Source organism: Chiroxiphia lanceolata, chromosome 10 (genome assembly GCF_009829145.1).
Source record: "Chiroxiphia lanceolata isolate bChiLan1 chromosome 10, bChiLan1.pri, whole genome shotgun sequence".
Classification (NCBI taxonomy): Eukaryota; Metazoa; Chordata; class Aves; order Passeriformes; family Pipridae; genus Chiroxiphia; species Chiroxiphia lanceolata.
In genome coordinates this window covers 191,012-212,348 of record NC_045646.1, presented here as the reverse complement: position 1 = coordinate 212,348, position 21,337 = coordinate 191,012, and the positions used below count along the sequence as shown (strand labels likewise).

The following is a 21,337-nucleotide window of genomic DNA, read 5'->3' as shown; positions in this document are numbered from 1 at the left end:
GTTTTCTAACAGATATCACACATGCAGCTTCATCTATGTGGGCTTTCTCAGAAAAATTAATTTATGTAGGGCTTTGACACAGAGCAGCAATGGATCTGGATTAAAAATTACAACATGTGGTATTGTTTCTTTTAACTCATTAGATGCTCATCATCTAAGGGTACATTTAAAAGTGCACTTATTTCTTCTGAGCTATTTGCTTGGGTTTCCACTGAAGTATAGATTGAACTTGCTCCTAGAAAATCCACAACAAGTAGGGTATACTCAAAGTACTGGACTTCAGTAAATCCTTCAGTTGAACAAAAAAACTCTGTACTACTCAAAAACATTTGAACAGCATATTAAGTTGAGAAAAATAATGTTATTGTCTTACTTTTTTACAACATAGGATCTTGTAACAAGAATAAAAAGGTAATGATAAGGAGCCTTCTATGTCACATTAGTGGTTTGGTTCCTATATCACTTAATACAATCCCATTGTGATGGAAGTGTCCTTGTCTTCTACGGACTTGAACATATTGAATCATTTGTTCTAAAAGCTGGTGGTCATATCCTATTTTTGTGTCCAAAGAAGGAAGTTAGTATTTCTAAATAATAATAACAACAATATGAGAATGTATTCTTACAGTTCTAATCACTTTCAGATTTGTGGAGAAAAATGCTTTAGCCTACACCAAGTGGTACAAAAGCAGATAATTGTATTATTCAGTAAAAACTGCAGCTGAAATACATCTCACTGAAGACAGTTCTAGCTGTAATAAATGCTGCTTAGGTTTAGAACAAATGTGCATGTACTCACAGGATGCCACACTCTCTTATGAAAGTGGTCTAATTAACACAGATGCCATGGCCTCATGAACGAGACTGTCAGAGCCTTCCCTTGAAGGGGCTTGTCACCCGGAGAGGACTGGAACAGGTACAGGGGTGTGGGGTGTCTTTACTCAAGGATACAGAGGCCTGGAGGAAGCAAAAAAGCCCTTTTAAAGGCTGTATGAAAAATCACTCACGTTCAGATCGTTATCTGTGCAATAACCACGTGCACACACAATCTCATATCCAAAGGTTTTAAATCAGGAAACTGCAGGAAAGAGAAAAAAGATGTAATGTCTGCCTAACCCTGGAGAGTGGGTGCTGTGATGAGCACAGCTCTCTGAGCTTGTTGCAGCAAGGAACACAGTAAGGAAGCGGCAGGAGAATGGTACAAAAGATAACGTGGAAAATTCTTCGGGAAGGGAAGCATAAAGAAGTCTCAGGAGTACTGGGTTTCCTGATCAGAAATGCAGCATATATGGGGGAAAATAACAAAAAAAGAACACAAAACAAAGAACAGCAAAGGAAACCCCAAGGAGGAGATCTGCTGAGCCAATGGAAACATGGACAGGAAATGTGAGGAAAAGTAAACGAAAGGGAATATTTGTTGAAGCAAGGCAATCAGGAAGTGCACAGGATCTGTTCCACAGAGCTAGCTGATCCTGATCCAAGTTCGTGTACAGGCTTAAACCACTGCTCTCAGAATCTGCATTACCAGCATTACATGTAACGCTGATTAAGAGACAAATGTGGTTAAGTCAGGCTCAAGTCCTCTGCTGGAGAAGCCAAAAGCAGTTCAGAAAAGTTCATGATTCTTTTTAAGAAATAAGTATGTTCAGAAAAAAAAATTACCTCAGACTTTTCTAGTGTAGATTCTGATTTGTGAGGAGGATATATTCTTATCGATCAGCATAGCCTGGAGTCTGTCCAAAATGCAGAAATAAAATGTGTTTGTGTAGCCAACGTGTTATATCTCTATATGGGTAGTCACAAAAACACTGTATGCTTCCTTCTGTAAAAACCAACAGTGAAGTTGGAAAGTGAATAACATTGTTCTTTATTGACACAGCTACTGAATTTAAGCTGGTCATATCACCATTCAAAAGTTGTTCCAAGTGCACCAGAAAATGAGACAAGATTTAAAAAAATTATATGTATTAATTGTAGAAAACCTCAGCAATGCATTTTGATGACAGCTCTGGTTTCTAGTATAGACTAAACCAAGGACAAGTGACTGTGAACAGGCAATCAGCAGAGATCCGCAAAGCATCACATCTGCATTTGAAACAGCCCCTGCGGAGAGGGAATTAGAAAATACACGATACAGCTTTGCACTGGACTTGTACCTGACAGCAAAGGGCCAAACCTTACCTAAACTACAGCGACGTGGTTACAGTCCATGTCACCACGAATGCTTCATTCCTCACTCTCATCACCACAGCATCACTAAATCATGCCATTAAGCTTGTATGCAAACTAAGTTATGCATCATTTTTCTTTCAGAAATTAGCATAGCCTCTGAACTTCCCGAACGATGGTTTTGGAGCAAAGCTCACTAGCTTGGCAGAGACAAAGGGCTGCGAGGCTCCCCAGGCCCCAGGGCCCCTGCGCTACGGGCCGGGACAGCCGCTCCCCGCAGCTCCTCGGCGGGCGCGGGCGGGACGGGACAGGACGGGGTGCGGCGACGAGGGAGGGGAACGAGGAGGGGAGCAGGGGAGAGCAGGGCGGGCTCCGAGGGCCCCCCGAGCCCGGCCCGAGGGCCGTCCCGCGCCCGAAGTTTCCGCGGCAGTTGCATAACTGCGGGCGGGGCGGGGCCGGGCCGGAGCCGCCGGGGGCGGGCGGGAGGGGCCGGCGCTGCCCCCGTCCCGCCGCTGCCCGGCCCGGCCCGGGGGCCGCCCCGCCCGCCCGGGACACCGGCGCTGCTGGCGGGGCCGCAGAGGCGCTGCCCGCCCGCCTCGCCCGCTCCGCTCCCGCCTCGCCCGCTCGGTCCGCGGGTCACGTCCTCGGCGGCGGCCGCCAGCGGGGCCGGCCCCGGCCACCGCCAGCCCGGGACGGTTTGCCCGCCGTCGGGGCGGAAAATGAACCCCGCGGCCGCGGCCCCGCCGCCGGGGCAGCAGGTGATCCACGTCACGCAGGACCTGGACACGGAGCTGGAGGCGCTGTTCAACGCGGTGATGAACCCCAGGCCCAGCTCCTGGCGGAAGAAGATCCTGCCCGAGTCCTTCTTCAGGGAGCCCGACTCGGGCTCGCACTCGCGGCAGTCGAGCACGGACTCGGGCGGGCCCCCGCCGCGCCCCGCGCCCGCGCACGTCCGCTCGCACTCATCGCCCGCGTCGCTGCCCGGCGCGGTCGCGGCGCCGCAGCACGGGCACCTCCGGCAGCGCTCCTGCGACGTGACGGACGAGCGGCCGCTGCCGCCGGGCTGGGAGATGGCGCTCACGCAGACCGGGCAGCGCTACTTCCTCAAGTGAGTGCGGCGGGGCCCGGCCGGGGTCGGGGCGGCCGGGCGGGAGCTGCGCTGCGAGGCGGCGGGGGGACCTCCGCGTCCGAGGGGGATGCGGCATCCCGGGAGGAAACTCCTTGCCGGGGGGAAGAGGGAGGCGAGGGAGGACCGGGGGGCGCTCCCGAAGCCGGGCGGGAGCCCTGCCGTGCCTGTCGCTGCCGTATTCCTTTCGTGCTTGCCCACACGTCCAAGATTCTGAAACCATTTTTTTTTTTTTTTGAACGAGTTCAATAACAGTTATTCCGGGGAGTTTCCGCCATGTGGGAGCGGGGCTCTGCGTGTCCGTACCTGTCGGAGGCAGCGGGGGCTGTGGACGTGCGGGGGCTGCCCGGCCCGCTGCGGCCTCGGGGTGTTCAGAGCATCCCCGGCCGCGGGGACACGGTCGGAGCCCGCCTTGTTCTGGTGACAGATTTTGAGAAATGTGGTAACACAACTACCGATATCCCTTCTGGCCGGTCATTTTGGCCAGAGTGCTTTATTTGTTACATTTGGTATTTGATTCAAAACAGTCTAATAGGCCTGAAAAAAATGTAGTAATTGTAATACGTGGTAAGGCAACAGTGCCTTATTTTGGTAGATTCTGTAACTCAGCTCCAGATTTATTGCAAATTAAGTGGCACTGCATTAACCTGGTAAATAATGCAGTGACAAAATGTTTGCTAATGAAATAAAATATTTACTGGTGAAGCTTCTGCCTAAAGGTGTTGAGGGAGTTCCAGGAGGTCATTTCCTTGCTACACCCTTCTCTGTCAGAAGAGTAAACCATGCTTATATTAAGCCACGAGTAGGTATTCAACCATCATACATGGCTTATAGACAATGTGTGAGGGGAAAGAGAGACAAAACTGTTTAGAAAAATGAAAAAAAGTCATAATTTACATGACTGTATAGTGATTTCTTTGCATCGTGGGTTTGGAATCTCCAACGGATTACTCAAGAGCCCAGTCTTTAAATTACTCTGCGCAGAGTTTAGATTTTTTACTTTTGTCACACTCACAGCTACCAGCAAAGCACGGAAATACATTTCTTTGTGTCTCTATATATTGTTTATGATACTGAGTGGACATGTCCAAGGGTCCAAACTTGGGAGTTTGTTATAGATCTAGTTTATCACCTATGTGAGAAGATCTTGTGTCTTCACACTTTGCATGTGTTTTTCTCGAGAGAACAAGGACAGAGAAATAGGTGACTGACAGGAGCACTGAAACAGACCATTCATAGATAAATATTAAATATGAATTCTTGCTAGGGTTCGGCTAGGGGGTGTTTTCAGATACCTCTGCCTAAAAATTACATCACATAATCTTTGCTCTTTCTTTTTTGTCTAATACCAAATATCAAAATGAGTTCATGTGGTTTCACCTTCCTGTCACGCATTTCTGACCTAGAGACAGAGTTTTCCAAGTCGACAGATTCTTGTTGCTTAGGCTAAAAATGCAAGGCCTTTATTAAATAGAAAGCATGGGTAAAAACTCAAAATGTGGGTTTTTTTTTTTCCCAAATCATATCAGCAGTAATACTCCAATTAACCGCATCCTTTTTGATATAAAATACAATATTCAATTTGTTACCCAAGATAGTCTTTGTTTTGTTTCCCCAGTTTTACCTATCCAACAGAACTTCCTTCATTTATCTAAAAATTAATTGGAATCATGCATTTCTTTACACATGTGATGTATTTCTTTATACCCCAATGCTTTGGGGAGTAATATTTCGCTATAAAATACTAACATGTGAATTGTAGTATTTTATAATGGTGTCATGTTTTTCAGGTGAAAATATAGTTTTCTGCAGAAATTTAAGATTGTTTATGGAAAACAGCATTTAAAACTATGTTCGGTAACATATAGGATTCAAATCAGATGATGTGCTTGAAAATCATATTTGGTTAAACCAGGCATACAAGGTTACATTTCCTTATATAAAGAAAAAAAAGCCAGTGCTTTCCAGCTTAATGATAAAGATTTGTTTGTAGGCATTAGGAAAACTAAAAAATGAACTAAGAGTAAATAGCTAAATTAGGTCCTGTTAAAGCCTTTATTATCTGTTGAAGCTTATAATGCAATTTGTTGTATTTAAACATTTTGATGAATTATTAAACAGAAGTACTAGTGGGAGTTTCAGTGAACAGTGAGCTGACCTTGTTGACAGGGAACCAGCTACAACTTGAAGCAGTTGCACTCCTGCATGTCAGTTCTTGCAGAAATTTTCTGGCTGTGACTGGAAGAAACATAAGTAGCCTGGGGACCACTCCACCCTGTAATTAAATACCGAACGGCACAAGTGGGGGGTGGAAAACAGACTCATTAACACACACTTGCAGCAATGTTATCTAAAGCATTTTTCTGCGTGTGCATGTGTGGAAAAAAATTTAAGTGTGATTTATTTCTGATAAAAAGAGTTTCTGGAAAGACAGGCAAACTGCCTTGCATAGCTCTTGTGCTGGTGAGTGGGAATATCAGTGGGAATATCAGATCCTCATGCTGGGCTGTGTACACATATCCTGTAAAAAGAATGTTTCAAGTATTACTTTCCACCGATTTGGGTTTAGGTGGTAAAGCTTCATATTTCAAATGAAGACCGAGGTTTTAATGTTTCCTCAGTGTATGCAGAGAGCTTCTTGCTCAGACTCTCATAAACAGAATATGGAGAGTTTGATGTCTGCACTGCACAGATTTGTAAAACCGTTCCCACTGTTGTCTTGATCACACTGTTATTTTTAAAATATTACAAGGAACATTTGCCTTACCAGGACATATTGGCCATTAAATTCTGCTTGAGTGTAAGAAGGCTAATTCTTTGCAATATTTGATTTACTCAAAATGTTCAAATCTTTTTACTGTTTTTTGTTGGTGGAGATACTTGATTTAACACATGATCAGTTTTACAAAACTGAGCATGTTCAGCAGGACGGCAGAAGAAAAGTAATATAAATAGAATGAAAATACCTTTTTCCTGAGAATGACAAAACAAATAATGCTAAGACAGTTGACGTGCTCCAGTGATTTTCAAATACGGCCTTTCCCTGAAAGCCATTTGTGTTAATTCTGTAGAAACTTTTATTATTTTATACTGGTATTGTGCTTCATCATGGAGAAACTTTTCCATCTCAGGAATGTAGTTACACAACTGGAAATGGGGGAGGAGATGGACAATGCATAAGAGGGTTACTCAGTTAAGTTCCCATAAGAATGTGGAAAGCACTAACACCTTTGTAGGAAGATGTTTGCAGTGTTGTCCCACAGTTGTGGTCACAGTCCCATGTCCAGCAAGGGGGGACTTACCTCGCTGTGCCTTTCCTTGGTCCTTGTAGAAGAGTGGTGCAAAGCAAGAGCCTGTGCATCCCTGCTGGCTTTGCTGTTGTGCATTAGAGAGACACATTTCACAGAATCATGCAGCTTTTGGAGCATTTAATCCACACCTTGAGGCATTTGCTTTGTTCCCCATCACCAGTGGTTGTTTGTCTGAGACTTAGTGCCTGAACTGCTCCTGTTGCCAGCATCTCTTTATTAAAAATAAGTTATAATGTGCTAGAAAGTGCCAAGATATATTACTACCGATGGCTTTTATCTGGAATTAGCGAGTGTATTAAAGAGTTCCTAGCAGGCAGGAAAGCTGTAATACAACATGAAAGTTAAATTAATGGAAATTCAACTATAGCTCACCTTTGTAACTCATTTTAGAGATGCTCAGGAAGTTTTGAGATTGAAATGTGCACATCAAAACTAAATTTTCAAGCTGTGATTGTCTGTAATTCAAGTGCTGATTTAGTGATGGTGGTGGAGTTCCACTTAAAAGACTGCCATGGATCTATGAGCTACTTTTTCTCCTCTGAATTTGGCAATAGGAGCAGCTACAGAGTTTCTGATGTAGCTTATTAATGTAGTTTATTAATTTTCTTGTCCAAGATCGTGTCTTTTCATGATCAATAGACTGTTTTCTCAGAATCTAAAATCATGTTGCCTGTGATGCTTAAAACAATTTAGTGGTTAATGTGGGGCTTATTAAAATCTGAGGAGAGAAGCAGCACTGGAATAAAATTGCTTCAGGGACACATTTTGGTTTGCAGAATGTGATCCAGTTCCTTCTCCCACTGAGTTTTCTGAGTTAGGAAATAAGCTACATTTTAGATTCAGCTGTAACACATCAGTGAAGAAAGCTTTAAGCAAGACTGCAATGACTCTGGAAGTGTTACCAAGAATGGCTTCTTTTGAGGAAATATTTAAGAAACTTATTGTAAAGGACCATCTAGACACAGAAGTTGCATTAAATTTTTGTGTATGAATTTCTGAATTATTTAAGGAATAGGTGATAACACACTGTTGTGTTGCTATATAGAATTTGATATATTGGACCGATGTATACTTTTAAGCTAATAAATTAGTAATGAACATGCAGAATTGTGTTGGTTTAATAAAACTTGTCTAAAATTTGTCCTTTAGTCGTAGTGTTAAACCCAAAATCCAGGAGTATTTGTGCATTAATGAATGACAACTGTCATGCATCTCATGACATGAGCTGAAAATACAATTACTTTATGCATTAGTCATTAGGAAATAATATCAATTAGCATATACTTAGAAAGATATGTGTAGAATAGATACAGGTGATAGTTTAAGAATGCTACCATGAAAACCAGATGTTTTTTCTGATACCATCTGAAAGGGGTTTGTCTTTACTAATGGTTTGGGTTGTTCAAGGAAAGAAAATGAATAGTAGGCTTATTTTTATCATGAGCTGCTATAGTCAACATCTAACAGTTGGTCTGCCTGGCCATCTGTATTCCATAATTGGTAAAGGACAGTGTGGAGAGCTGTCTGCTTCCAAAGGTGATGGATGTGTCCAACTTTGAACAGGTTTGACAATGTAGAATCTGTAAAGTCTGCCCTTTCCAGCTTTTTGCTGTTCACTCCTTCAAGTCATGTTGGAAGAGCTGGAGTTTGGGCTTTGACTTGTTTCCTTTTGGAAGCTTTGGTTAAAGCTGAAAATTCTGGCTCTGATGGAGGTTACTACAGGACAAGAGCTTCTTTGTAACAGTGTGCTTGGGGCTCGGGGGCATTGCGTGACTAGCAGATACAAATTGTATGGAAGCAATTAAATCCAGAGGAAATGTCATGTCGGCTGAATTTCAACATACAGACTTTTGGCATTTTCCCCCTTCGTTTAGAGAGAGAGAGAGAGAGAGGAAAAAAAGAGAGAGAAGCTGGCATGATGTAGGATGGAGGTGGGGTTTTTTTTGCTTTGGGAATCTTTTTCTTTTCATTGATTGATAACTCAAAGTCCAGACCTAGAGTGAATGCTATTGCCCATGACTGTTGTGTGAACTCTTCAAGAACAGAAATCTTGGGAACACTGCACTGTCCCACAGTATTCCCTACCTGTGACTATTTTAAAGGCAGATGTGATGGAAGCTACACTGCAGAGACAGATACAGGCTTGCTTAGAGAACTGAGCAAAATGTATTATGTTAAAATTGAAATAATTGCTTAGAACGTCACCAGAACTTAATGCAATATGAAGAGAGATGTGCAAGAGGAGTGGGCTATCTTGCACCTCCTCCTGGCTGACAGCATCTGCATCGGCTGTCAGGCTGCAAGCACAGCAGTGGTAGAGAGTCCAGACACAGGTTTTCCCACAGTGACTTATTTGTCTGCTCATACATCTGCCAGCCCCTCTGTTTTCATGGTGAAAATGCTCATTTTTATTCACTGGGTATTGATCTGTCCCTAGTCATTTTTGAGTGCAAGATTCTGACAGTCTTCCAGGACTGAGAATAGCAGGGCACTTCCATGGTACCTTTGAGTCTTTTCTTGTATGATGAGTAATCCTTTTTTATTACCTGCAATCAGTTTTCCTAGTTTGGCTGCTGTCGTTCTTTTTGTTAAATGTACTACATTCCTGGTTTTCAGTGTTTGATTTGTGAGCAAAGGTGTAAGCATCACGAAATGCAGTAACAGTCTTTGGTCAAGCAAGTCTTAAATTGTGTCAAAGTCTTTTGCTTCTGAAACAAAAAGTAGTATTTGAACCGTGAGCCTTAAATTCATGTGAGCTTTTAAAGAAGTTCTCAAAACTTCTTGACTGAGGTGTTTTCTTAGTCTTCACCTTCACTGTGAAGCCCTTGAATGCAGCAGCATCTCTGAGCAGAAGGAAGTGCAAGTCAGTGGGAAGCTGCCCTGGGCTGGAGGGAGCAGTGGCTCGGTTCCTGTTGTGCTGTGACTCTGCGGAAATCACGGAACCTCACTGTGCCTTCGCTTCTGGGCTTCATTTCAGCATCTGGTCTTGTTCATGAAAAACTTCTGTGTATTGAAGCAGACAGTGTACAGGAATAAACCTGAAATATTGCTCATGGAAGTTATTTCTTACAATGTAAGCTTACATCCTTTTGCAGTGTTATCCGGCAGGAGTTTGTTAGATTTTCAGACCATACTTCCAAAGTCTCTTTAACTCATAAATTGTTTGGGAGATGTGAGTTTGGAGTCACCTTTTTTGACAAAGGAAGAAAGAAAGAAAGAAAGAGAGAACAAAACTGAACTGTTTGTTGTCACTTGTTTGTCTAAGCAGCCTTTTGTAACATTAAGGTAGAAATGCCAGAGTTGTTTTCAGAATTTTCTCAAACTACTGTATTTTTAAAAGCTTCAGGAATAATCATAATTGCCACTTAAGAAAGGCTTTGTATTGTCTGCTTAGTCAGACAGTCTGGACAAAAGCAGCTCTTCTAATCTTGACACATGTTCCATGTGGTTTCTTCCAGAGAAACACAGGCAGTCCTGTCGTGTGGAAGCCTCTCTCTGCAGCCTCCTGCCAGTACCCTCACCTGGGTGAGATGTCTCAGAACTGGAACAAAGCAGGCTTTGCATCAGTAAATGAGTGTGGCCGTGCTGTGTGGGCAACACCGTGCAGCTCTGCAGGAATGCAGGAAAAGGTCAGCACTTCAGAGCTGACAAGAGCACAATTTAGTGGGGGAATTCTTCACAAAAGCTTTTTTTATTTCGCATTTGGTTTTGATACTGCATTTCCCTAGTCATGTTTTACTCATTCTACTGTAAATATTTAAACAGAAATATAAGTGCTTTTACCATGAGAGGTTGGGAAAAAATATTTTTTTGCAAATGTATATGGCAGAGTTGCATCAGCACATGCCAAAACTGAGGGTTTGACGTGAGTGAGGTTGATGTGAAAATTGTGGACCAGATTTTAATGTTGCATAAATGTGTGTCTCTCCAACCTACAACTCCTCTAACTGACATGGCAGCCTTGCCAGCAGGATGGGTACAGTGATGCCAGCAATTCTTGCCATCCCTTCATACTGCAGAGAATGCACCTAGTGTGATGTTTTGACAGCCATTCCCTTAATGAAGACTGTTCCAGTCATGAGACGATATTTTCACGGGTGCTGCCATCACTGTCTCTCAGCCCTGACATCACCCAAAGAGTATATTAGAATTTTAGATAAAACTTACTTTTTATTAGAAGTGGTGAAGGGTTCTAGTTCTTTATTCAGGTTTTATAGCTGCCATTTCAATTTTTGTCTGCTACTGAAAGAATTTATGGCAATGGAAAATCAATGAAATTATGCCATTGCAAGAGAGCAGACAATGTAAAACTTAATAACTAGCATAAAAGAGATTTCTAGTGAGACTATTTGTGACTTACTGAAAGTGCAACAGTAAATCACTGATAAAAGAAGTGAAGGTTTTGCTAAAGATTTGGCACTGAGAGTAGTCAGTAAAGGTATGTTGTAAAACATACTTAGTCAAAGCTAGGAAAGATCCTTGTTTGAGGTTTGTAACTTCACAAAAAACTTTGCAATTCTAGTCCACGTAAATAAAAAAATAGCTCTTGGTATTAACCGTGCTAATGCTCACCCAAATCTATGAAGAAACATTATTTAAGCAGTCATCTGCAGTGACAGAATGATGCACATTATTAGGTTTATTTTATTTCTATGGTAGACTTGCTCTGAGGACAGAGGGTAGATCTAACTTTGATTTCTTAAATTCTGTGTATTATATGTCTTGTGAATTATTTGGCAGATTTGCCCTGATCTTCCATTGTCAGACATTTGGCTGAAGTGCCGTGCTGCTGTGGCAGGTCCCTGGTTTGTGTTGCAGCATGGAAATGGGTGAGCAGTCTGTGGCACCAGAAGGGGTTTTGGATGCTGCACATTGTAATTGATCCCAGTATTGGTGCTGTATATTTATAGTCAAATACTTCTCAAAACATCCATTAAATTTTGGGAGTTTGACATGCTATTTTTTACCAATTACTACAATCTTTATTGTAAATAAAAGTAGGACAATAAAATGTGAAAGAGAAGCATAACTTGCAGATAAAACAAATGGGGATGCAATTAAGGCACAGGAGCATTGTCAGATTCTGTTTTGTCCCACTTTTCCTGTAGATACAGACATATATGTTTGCATTTATTTGAGTAGTTTTGTGGTACTGTCTGGTTTGCTTTACTAAAAGCATGCCTTCTGCTGAGGATATTGTCTCATGAACATTTCCTTTTTCTGTCATGATGGCTTCTACCAGAACAATATTTTCAGTGGTCTTTTTTTATCTTGAAGAAACAAATGTCTGATTCATTTTTCTAGAAAAAACAGGAAGCTGTAAAGAAGACAGACTGAAAAAGAAATGCATACTGTTACTTACAGTTTAATTTATAAAGGTATAAAGCAAACTGGAAGTAACTCTATGTTAGATACTGAAGGGATATTACAGTTTTGCTGTTCTCCTCCCTGTTATCTGAACCTCATGTGAAGAACAATTTAAGATGATCTTGTCAAAAAAAACCCTACAAAAAACCACCTACACACCCGAAAACTTCAAATGAGAGCAGCTTCAGCACAGCAGTGTGTATTTTGAGAGCATCCAGCCTGTGCACCTTTGTGAGCAATGCATTCTGTGCCCCTGTTCAGTGCTGCTGCCCTGGGGCTGGCACAGCTTCTGACCACAGCTGAGTACTTCTCAAAGCAAGGGAAAAAACCAAATGGGGAAATTCGAGTTGGGAGTTCTTTCTGGCCTATAGGAGCCTAAGGGGTCTTTTTTAATGGAATGACATAATTAATGGATAAAATGTTCCAATTAATTTTGGTAGACTGAAAGAAACATGCATATTAATAATCCAGTTACCAAGCATGGCTTTTTTTTTGCTACAGAAAGCATTAATCCTAGAGACAGATTTTTTTCAGATTTGCATACAGATCTGTTATTCTGACCTTCCTGGGTGCTGGATTTACCTACAGACATTTTGCACCTGTAAGAAGCAGAATGACTGCATGCAGACAGGGAATTAAAAATCCCATACCACAGGAACCACTGCAGTAGGATTATGGTTCTAAATACATGCAATCCCAAGCAATAACTCGGTGATGAGGTGTTGATGCTGTGCTGTATCACTGGTTCTAGTCTTGACCTTGCTGTGCATAACCTAGTCCTCCACACCAGTACCTTCGTTACTGGTCTTTTTGTCTGGGGCCAGTAGTCTTTGTTGTTGCAGTAAATACAAAAGTTAGAAATTATCGAAGAATTATTCCCTTAGCACAAGCATTGTGAAAACTTAAAGATTAGTCCTTCATGTTTTAATACCCATGACAGTGGGATGCATCCTAAGGAAAAGTCAAGCTAAAAGACTTCTGTTATTCTCATGCTTTTGCCCTCTGTCAGATAGGAGATGAACTTCCTCAAAACTGTAATGAAATAGCTCTACTGAAAATATGTGAAGTTCAGTTTGGGCTTCTGCAGGTAAACTAATTACTGTGTGGAAAGATTATCTTGAGTGCATTTATAAAGCACCTGCAAAGTGCAGAACCATCAGGAAGGACTGACCCGTGTAGCTGAGGTCTCTGCTGGGCAGTGCTGGGAGGAGCTGCAGGTTCAGGTCCCAGCCAGGAGTGGGGCCGATGGGGCCTTGGCAGAGTCACTGCACAGCAACCTCCTCGCTGGTACCAGCTCAACTCTCTCCAGTATCTTGATCCCAAGCTCCAAAATTGCTTTTGGGCTTTTGATTGCAGAAAGCACATTTTCTCGTAATAAATAAATTTGTCCCTTTTGAAGTGGTGTTTTTTTCCCCTTGATGACTGTACTAGAAACAGCAGAGAGGAAAAAAAGTCTGAATTAAAATTCTTCTTGGGTCCCTGTTGCAGCTTGCATTTTAGGTACTGGCAGACGAGAAATGTTTTCTATTCGTTCAGCTTCCAGCATTTTTTACCAAAAAAGAGAAGTTGTAGGGGCTAGTTTTTGGTGTTTTGTCTTACGGTTTTTGAGACAAAGCAATGCCAATCTTTAAAATTTAATTGATATGTGACTTTTTACATAAAACACAATCTGCTTTTTTTTTTTTTTAAAGTTACCCGCTGAGAGATTGCAGTTTACAATTGACTTATTACTTTGAGACATTTGAATGAGTATTCATTTTATAGTGTAATTCCAGATGGGATATACAACAGTCTTGACCTGCCAGATCATCTCTGCTAGGCCTAAATAAATCCTGACAAGTCTTCCCTTATATGGAATTCTCATTTAAAAAAATGTTTATTTCAATTTAAAATCCTGATAAGATCTCCTTAGTTAAAGCATTTAAATACAAGTATTTCAAAATCCAGATAAAAATCCTACTGATTTGATTTAATTCTGTGAAATTGGATTTTACAAGGCAAAGTTTTGCTTTCATGGATATTAAAGAAGAAATACATAATGCAAACCATATGTAGGTTTGTTAAGTTGTATGGTGATTTGGTTTGAAAGAAAGATCATATGCTTGAAGTTTTCTTCCAAAAGAGGGCTTTTATGGAAAAAAATGCCTCTGTGCTTCAATGCAGTCTGCATGCACAAAGTAGGAAGTTTTTCAGAATTGTGTATAAAGAGTTTTGTGTTTAATTCATGTGTCTGGAATTTTGAAAAAGAGTTTTTATGAAGATCAATAGCAAACATTTTAAATAAGCATAAGAATTTGATGACAACACTATTTTTTAAATATATTTTGTAGTGGATTGTTAGACCCATGCAAAAATATTTTGACTGTCTTTTAGCATATTGGTTTCCAGTGGTTGCAACAGGACTGGGAGCAGCTGATCAGCATTGTGTTCCAGTCCTTCACTGCGTGATGATGGAGTAGAACATTTGGTCCCTATTTCCATACATTTTTCTTTTTTTTTTTCCTCTTGGTGAGCCAAGAACGTTTAATACTAACTGAGATCTGGAGCTGCTGAATCTGAGTCCCAGAGGTATTTAATTGGAAAGTTGAGCAGAATATTGTTTATCATTATAAGAGACTTGCAGGATCTTTATAGAACTGTGAGTGAAATTGGTGGATATAAGCCATTATTTTTCCTTTAACAGATCCATTCCTTTGTATCACATGTCATCTTGGTGAGATTGAAATATTAGCTTTTTTTGCTGACATGACATTTATAATTGGTGTAATGACTAGACTGTGTCTTAGTCCTTAGTCTGTTGTTAAGCTAATTCTACTTTCACTTCATGCTTATTACTTAAAATAATCTAAAGCAAGATGATGATCACTTTAAACATAAGCGAGGCATACATACTTGTTCTTCAGTTCACACAGCTGGTTTGGCCTTCCATTTCTGTATGAGGTCAAACCTCAGATATTTGGGTTAATTATGCCATTAAAAGGGATACAAATTTAAATCCAGAATTGATAAATTACATTTCTCCTGCTGCTTTATTAGGTCCAGTTTTTAGTTTCCTGTGTAACCTTTATTTTTACCCCTTTATTTTGAGAGGAATTAGTGTAAGCACTGAAAGACAAGGCCTTCGGTGGAAATAACAGGTAAACAATATCCTTGGTAGTGGAAGATACTGTGACATTGGAAATAAAACCAAAAACTAAACCTGGTACGGTTGGTTGAACCCAGTAGCTGAGTAAGACGAGAGCAGATCTGAGGGGAAGTGATTTGGTGGTTCAGCTGGCAGTGGCCTGGGGGCTGCACTTGGGTTCTTGGTACTCTGGCTCTCCTGGGCCGTTGCTCAGTTCCCTCCCTGGAGGAGCAGGGAGCTGCTCCCTGTCCCTGCTGCTGGTTGCACTCCTGGAGGGCAGGGGCTGGAAAGTGGCCTCCTGCTGCCCTGGCTCTGGTGTGGGCCCTGGCACAGGGGCTGGTTGCTGAGGCAGGGAAAGCAGCTCTGTCTGGTTCTCTGTCCTGGCTCCACTGTGTGCCAGAACAAAGACAACTGTGCAAAGCCGTGTCAGGACAGCAATGCGGGGCCCTCTGACTGCAGCCGGGTTGGAGCTGTGGCTTTAGGGGCACAGATCTGCCAGTTCAGTTGTTTGCCCGAGGAAAAAGGCTCTGTGAGTTTGTTTTGGCTGATGGAAGCTGAACTGAAAATGAAAATACAGGATTATTGCTCTTACCTCCCAGTGAGGTAATAATATGATTACTTTCATTATTGTAAATTATGAAACTGTCAGCATAGGGTTAAATTTTACCAGATAAATTTTTAAATAAGATTGCTTTGTTCCTCTCCTCTGAACTTACTATGCCAATGAAACATCGCAGATCTTCATTAAGATGAGAGAACACCTTGCAGGCTATATCTTAATTTGCATTCTCACAGAGTTTCTTTTGCCTCCTAGTAGTTTAGTTTTGGTCAGAGGTTTCCCTTACTGTTTCTTTGAACTTGGATATTACAAAGTCTTTGCCCTTTTTTTAAAGACCGTAAAGGATTTTAAGGCTTTGAATAATGAAATACAGTCCATCAAATTATTTACAATGTGAAATTGTAAAGGAGGGCAGCAAAGGTGGTGAAAAGAGTGGAGGACATGACTTGTGGAGAGCAGCTGAGGTGCTGGGTTTGGAGGAGGCTGAGGGGTGACCTGTGCTGTCTGTGGTTTCCTCAGGGGGGGAGCAGAGGGAGGTGACAGGCTCTTCTCCCCGGGGGTATCCCACTGGGAAAGGACAAAGGGATGGCTGGAAGCTGTGTCAGGGAAGCTCAGACTGGATACAAGGAAAAAGCTCTTCCCTGGGAGGATGGTCAGCACTGGAGCAAGCTCTCCAGGGAAGTCGTTATGGCCCCGAGCCCACTGTTGGTCAAGAAATGTTTGAGTGACTCTCAGATAGCTGGTTTAACTTTTCAGTTGCCCTGTGTGGAGTCAGGAGTTGGATTGGATCATCTTTGTGTGTCCCTTCCAACTCAGGATATCCTATGTTTCTATGAAATAATTCTGCATTTATTTAATAAGAAGTCTAGCTGAAATATAGGGAGACTTTTCCAGGTAAGAAGCTGGTTTGAAATATTTCATTCCTACTAGATTTTAATAATCAGATTTTAGTTACCAGATTTTAAGTGGCTTATTAGGAAATTTTTAGTGGGTTTTTTTCAGTCAATGACAGCATTTTTTGTAGCTGTGATACAGCATTTTAATATTAAAAAAAAAAGCCACCCTTCTTCTGAGGGTAGCAAGCCTCTTTCTCCACCACGCCACCCTCTTCCCCTCAAAATTGTATTTGTTAGCCAAGTTAAATGCATAGGCTAAATATTACCTGATCAGTCACTCTCTTACATTACTAAATAAATAGGCTTAGGGCCTGATTTACTAATAATGTCATTAATTTGTGCTGCTTCCATATCACAACATTATTCCTTTTGAATACAGCACAGCGTGTTCCTGTGACATGAGCCCATCTTTTCATGCTTGTGCCAGTAATCCTCAAACATGTGTTCCTTGCACCCCATTGGAAATCAGTGAGATGCACCTACATTGCTAAACATCTGATATTTTTACAATATTCTCAGCTTAAGTGGAGCCTTACTTGTCCACATTTGTACTTAAAATTTAAAAAGATTTCTTTTCAAATAGACTGTGTTTGATTGGAATATTACTACAGTGTCAGAATTGACAGAAATTCCTTGTGTTCAGCTAAGTCTTATTTGAAATTCTGGTCTTGTTTTAAAATTCTCAAGCGCAGAGAGCACCAGCGCAGGACTGTCACCCTTCCTCAGCTGAGGTCAACTGTCAGCTAGGAGACATTGTTTCTTTATTTTGGAAAGGTTTTGTTTGAGAAAAGACTTGGTCTTTTAACCAGATCCTGCTTTTCATCTGTTTTTCGTGGCACACGATCACATTTCCCAACCATTTACAAACAGGGACTGTCTGGCAGGATTTCCTGGATACACAGTAGTTTGAGATTGTAAAAGGTCAGCCTTCTGAACTGTGGTGATTACTGTGGTTATTTGTCCTGCCTTTTCTTCCATGGGAACTAGTCAGCTTGTATGGAAGGTAGAAATAGGGTCCAAGAAAAATTCATCTGCTAATCACCTCCACCACAAATCACAAAGAAAATAAGTAGCCCAAGTAGGACACCTCCTGACCTTTGTATACTAAAACTCTCTGAAGAGCCGGAACAATATATTGGGAGTCAGAGTTTTGTAAGAAACTTCTGAAAAGGTTATTTATAACCTGCTCCTGTTTTTGTCTAGTAGAGTGAGGTACTGAGGCCCTCACAGCACATAACCCATGAGCTGAAGCTATGTGAGCAGAGGGCACTGGATAACCAGTGCCGACTGTGAAAAGAACCATTTCTTTATTAGACCTTTTTTTTAATATTCTAAGCTGACCTTCAAAATTAAAAGTAAGGGGGTAATAAAAACAGGTAAACCCAAAACAGATGCTATTAGAAATTTGACCAATTTCAATTTGTTTCCTGTGAGTCAATTCACTGGAAGAAGTGATGGGATTTTTCTCATGTCCGTATGCCATGTAAGAGATTGAACCCTTGGAAATTTTTCTGTGTCATGAGGGAACCCCCTAAATAGGTAGTAGGGAATACTAGAGAAGATGCTGATGTTGATGAAAGACAGGGGTTTGGCATTATTTGCATAGATTCCATCAGACATTTCTTCAGGTCCTGAAACTGAGGGTGTTTGAATATCTGAAGTTCTTATAGATTTCTTAATCTTACAGGGAAGAGGAAGGAGCCGTGCTCCACTTCCCTTAGCTCCAGCAGTTGAGTTTGGTTGATTGCTTTTCTTTTCCTCGCCTTATGAGTAGTTCAGAAGAGGGCAAGATTCTGTTTTACCTTCTGTCTGTTAAAAAATATGTTTCTCCTGAATTGTCTTTTGTCCCTACTGTATTCTCAGTAGAGATAAAATGTTCCAAATGGAGGAAGTAAGATAAGTCCTGATGCATTCAAGGTCATGGTTGTCTCAGTATTCGTTTAAATGAAACAGATTTTCTCCCATAGAATTCATTTTACAGAGGAAATGTCAAAGGCATCCCAATAGCCGCTTTCTCTGCCCATGGTGTCTGGAGTCTTTTTGCTGCTGTGTGAATGAGATCTAAAAGTTTTGGGGTTGCAGGATTGGGAGGGGAATGACAAGCTGCTTGACTGACTGTTTTTTAAATAGGTATGGATTCTCCCCCACTCTGGTGTGATTGTCTGCAAGAACATCACCTGTTGTAGTTGCCACTGGCTCACAGGTGGGTCAGTGCAGACCCTGTCTGGGAGAGTTCTCAGGCCTTGCAGAAGTGCTTGGGCAGTACAACTCCACCAAGTAACCACATGGCCATGTCCTTATGCACATAACACACATGATAAAAGAGATTTGTGGTGTTTATTTAACTTTAGACACATAGGTTTTGAAACAGTGGGTCTTATGATTCTGTGATTATTCTACATCATATAACACTGAAAGGAGAGCAGAGACCAAAAACCAGAATTTGTGGTTAGATAAAAATAAAAGTGGGATGCATTGAAGCATGGGGAAATGAATAAAACTTCAGCATTTACAGGTATCAGTCACAAAGTTGTTCCTGACAGTTTTTCAATAACAAAAAAATTATTTTATAAAATACTGAGAGATTTGAGTGGCTTGATATTTGAAATAATTCTAGCTACCTCGTAGCCACTATTATGGTAGAAAAATGTAGATTCAAACTAATTTTATTAATCTAAATAGTTATGCTTTTGATATATTGAATGAAATATGTTGCCTAAACATTATTTTTAGTTGCTTATATTGTAACTAAATCATAGAAGAAAATCCTTTTGCATTTGCTCCTTGGCAAGCTGAAGTCTTATTGACATGATATAGATCTTGGTCTGAAGACTTAGAGATTTGGGGCTTGGAGCAAAAACAACCCCAAAAATATGTTTTAGTATCTAGTTTGGCTCTGCATGTCTGTTGTACTGCAGCCATTGGCATTCCTATTAAAATGCAAAGATTGCTGCCTGTGAAGTTCAGAGGGCAGAAGTTATTCTGACCTTTTTGGGGCTTAATAAATGTACTGACCTGAAAGCTGAGGTTGTGAGAATGATCTTAGACTGAGAGCTGCAGTACCAGGAACTGCTTTGCAAAAACATGTGTATTTTGAGCCAGAGTGCTCAGTTTCCAGTGAAGGAGAATTGTCTGTTTGGGAAAAGCCAGTCGGTGTTACTGTTTGGAAACCCTGACCAAGCAGAACTGGAAAAAGAGAGCTTGTCATAGGAAAAAGTTAGAACAACTGCTGTGCATTTGTGGAAAGAAATTCTAGAGACTGTGGTGACACCATTTTGTTGTCTTTTGAAGAAATGCTGGTCCCTGTATGATTTCAAAACCAGAAGGGAGGCAGGATTGCAGATGTGCCTACCAAGGGAATAGAAAATTATTTATTTCTGCAACAAAAACCTTTTACAAAAGTGTACTTGAATATATTACAAGGAACTGAAGCTCTTGACAAGTTATTCTTCGAATTACAAAGAGAAAACAGTGTGTAATTGTTAGTTAAATAGCACATAAAAAGTTTTGTTGGTATTACGATAATTACTCCAACCCTATTAATTCTCTGCTCAAAAGGGCACCAATACTAGAATATTTTTTTTTGTTGTTTTTTGTTAATGCACATGCAAAATGCATGTCCTGGAAACATTAATGGTGATTCTCTGGCAGAGTTAGAAAGCAAAGCATGACATAAAAATCTAGACTAAAGAGGAGAATTCTGGAACCAAATTCTGCAGAGACACACATTTCTCTGCCTCTAGACCGTGCAGTAGAATACAACTTTACAAGGTAATTTTCCTATAACTTCATAGGGGTTTTGTGTCCTGTTTTTGTCTGGTTGTTTTTCTGTCCTACCATCCACTCTTACCTGGGGAAGATTTTCATTGTGTCCCTCTAAGAGGATTCTGTGTAGTTGAAGGGGGGTTCTTGTTCGCTTAGTTGTTAATTTTTACTGGAATGCAGAATGTATTAAAGTAATAACAGGTTGTCTAGAAATGCCATCATGATTGTCAAAGAGTATTTTTTAGGTTGGGCCACTTCTCCCATTCTTGTTACAAGACAGCAGCATTTTATATGTTATGTATGTAAACCCTGACTATTCATAAATATGGTCCCTTTTGGCTTGGCTTTTATATTGGTAAACAGAGGCATTCACAACAAAACCTGATGATAGCCTTCTAGCTCAGGTAGAGGACAGTTAATTTTCTTTCATTCTGTAACCTATTTAACAATTTCAGAATCTGAAAATGTCATGTATCTCTCACAAAGGAATACTTTGTCTTCAGGGTATTACATTTCCCCCAAAATAAAATAAACATGGTTTTTATAGAATCATTAATCTGTCTCTTTAAATATGAGTGCTACAGGCACTCATCAAGTAAACAAATGCATTATTGTCATTATATAGTGTATACATTAAAAAATCCCTTAAGAATGTTCTGTATAATAACTTCATTCAGTACCTTTTTTTCTGTCTCTCAAGATTTGGGATTTCATCCAAATTCTAAAGGTTAAGTTCTCAATAGAATTCAAAGGGTGTTTTGTTTTAATTTGTGTAACTAGTTTAATGTGTTTTAAGGCCTCTGTGTACACTAACAATGGAATCAGTCAGTTACAGGGGAGCTAGCAGGACATTCCCAAAGTTCTCTTCTCAGCAGCAAATTATGCTGAAACTAATTCAGGGAAAGAGCAACTCTTTTCACCGAAGTTACTTAGCATAGGATAATAAATATGCAAATACAGATGTAATGTTCCAGCTTGAAGATGATGATGAACATGCATTAGAGAACAAAGTCCATGGTT

At 40.8% G+C, this 21,337-nt stretch overlaps 1 protein-coding gene across 1 annotated transcript in view; it reads left to right on the top strand.

Moving 5' to 3' along the window:
- The first annotated feature begins 2,794 nt into the window (after nt 1-2,794).
- Nucleotides 2,795-21,337, top strand: part of WWTR1 (WW domain containing transcription regulator 1) — a 52,215-nt gene continuing 33,672 nt past the window's right edge. Inside the window, exon 1 of the mRNA XM_032698471.1 lies at nt 2,795-3,277. Within this exon, the coding sequence (XP_032554362.1) occupies nt 2,889-3,277 (389 nt within the window). The 5' untranslated portion in view covers nt 2,795-2,888. The remainder of the gene's footprint in view (nt 3,278-21,337) is intronic.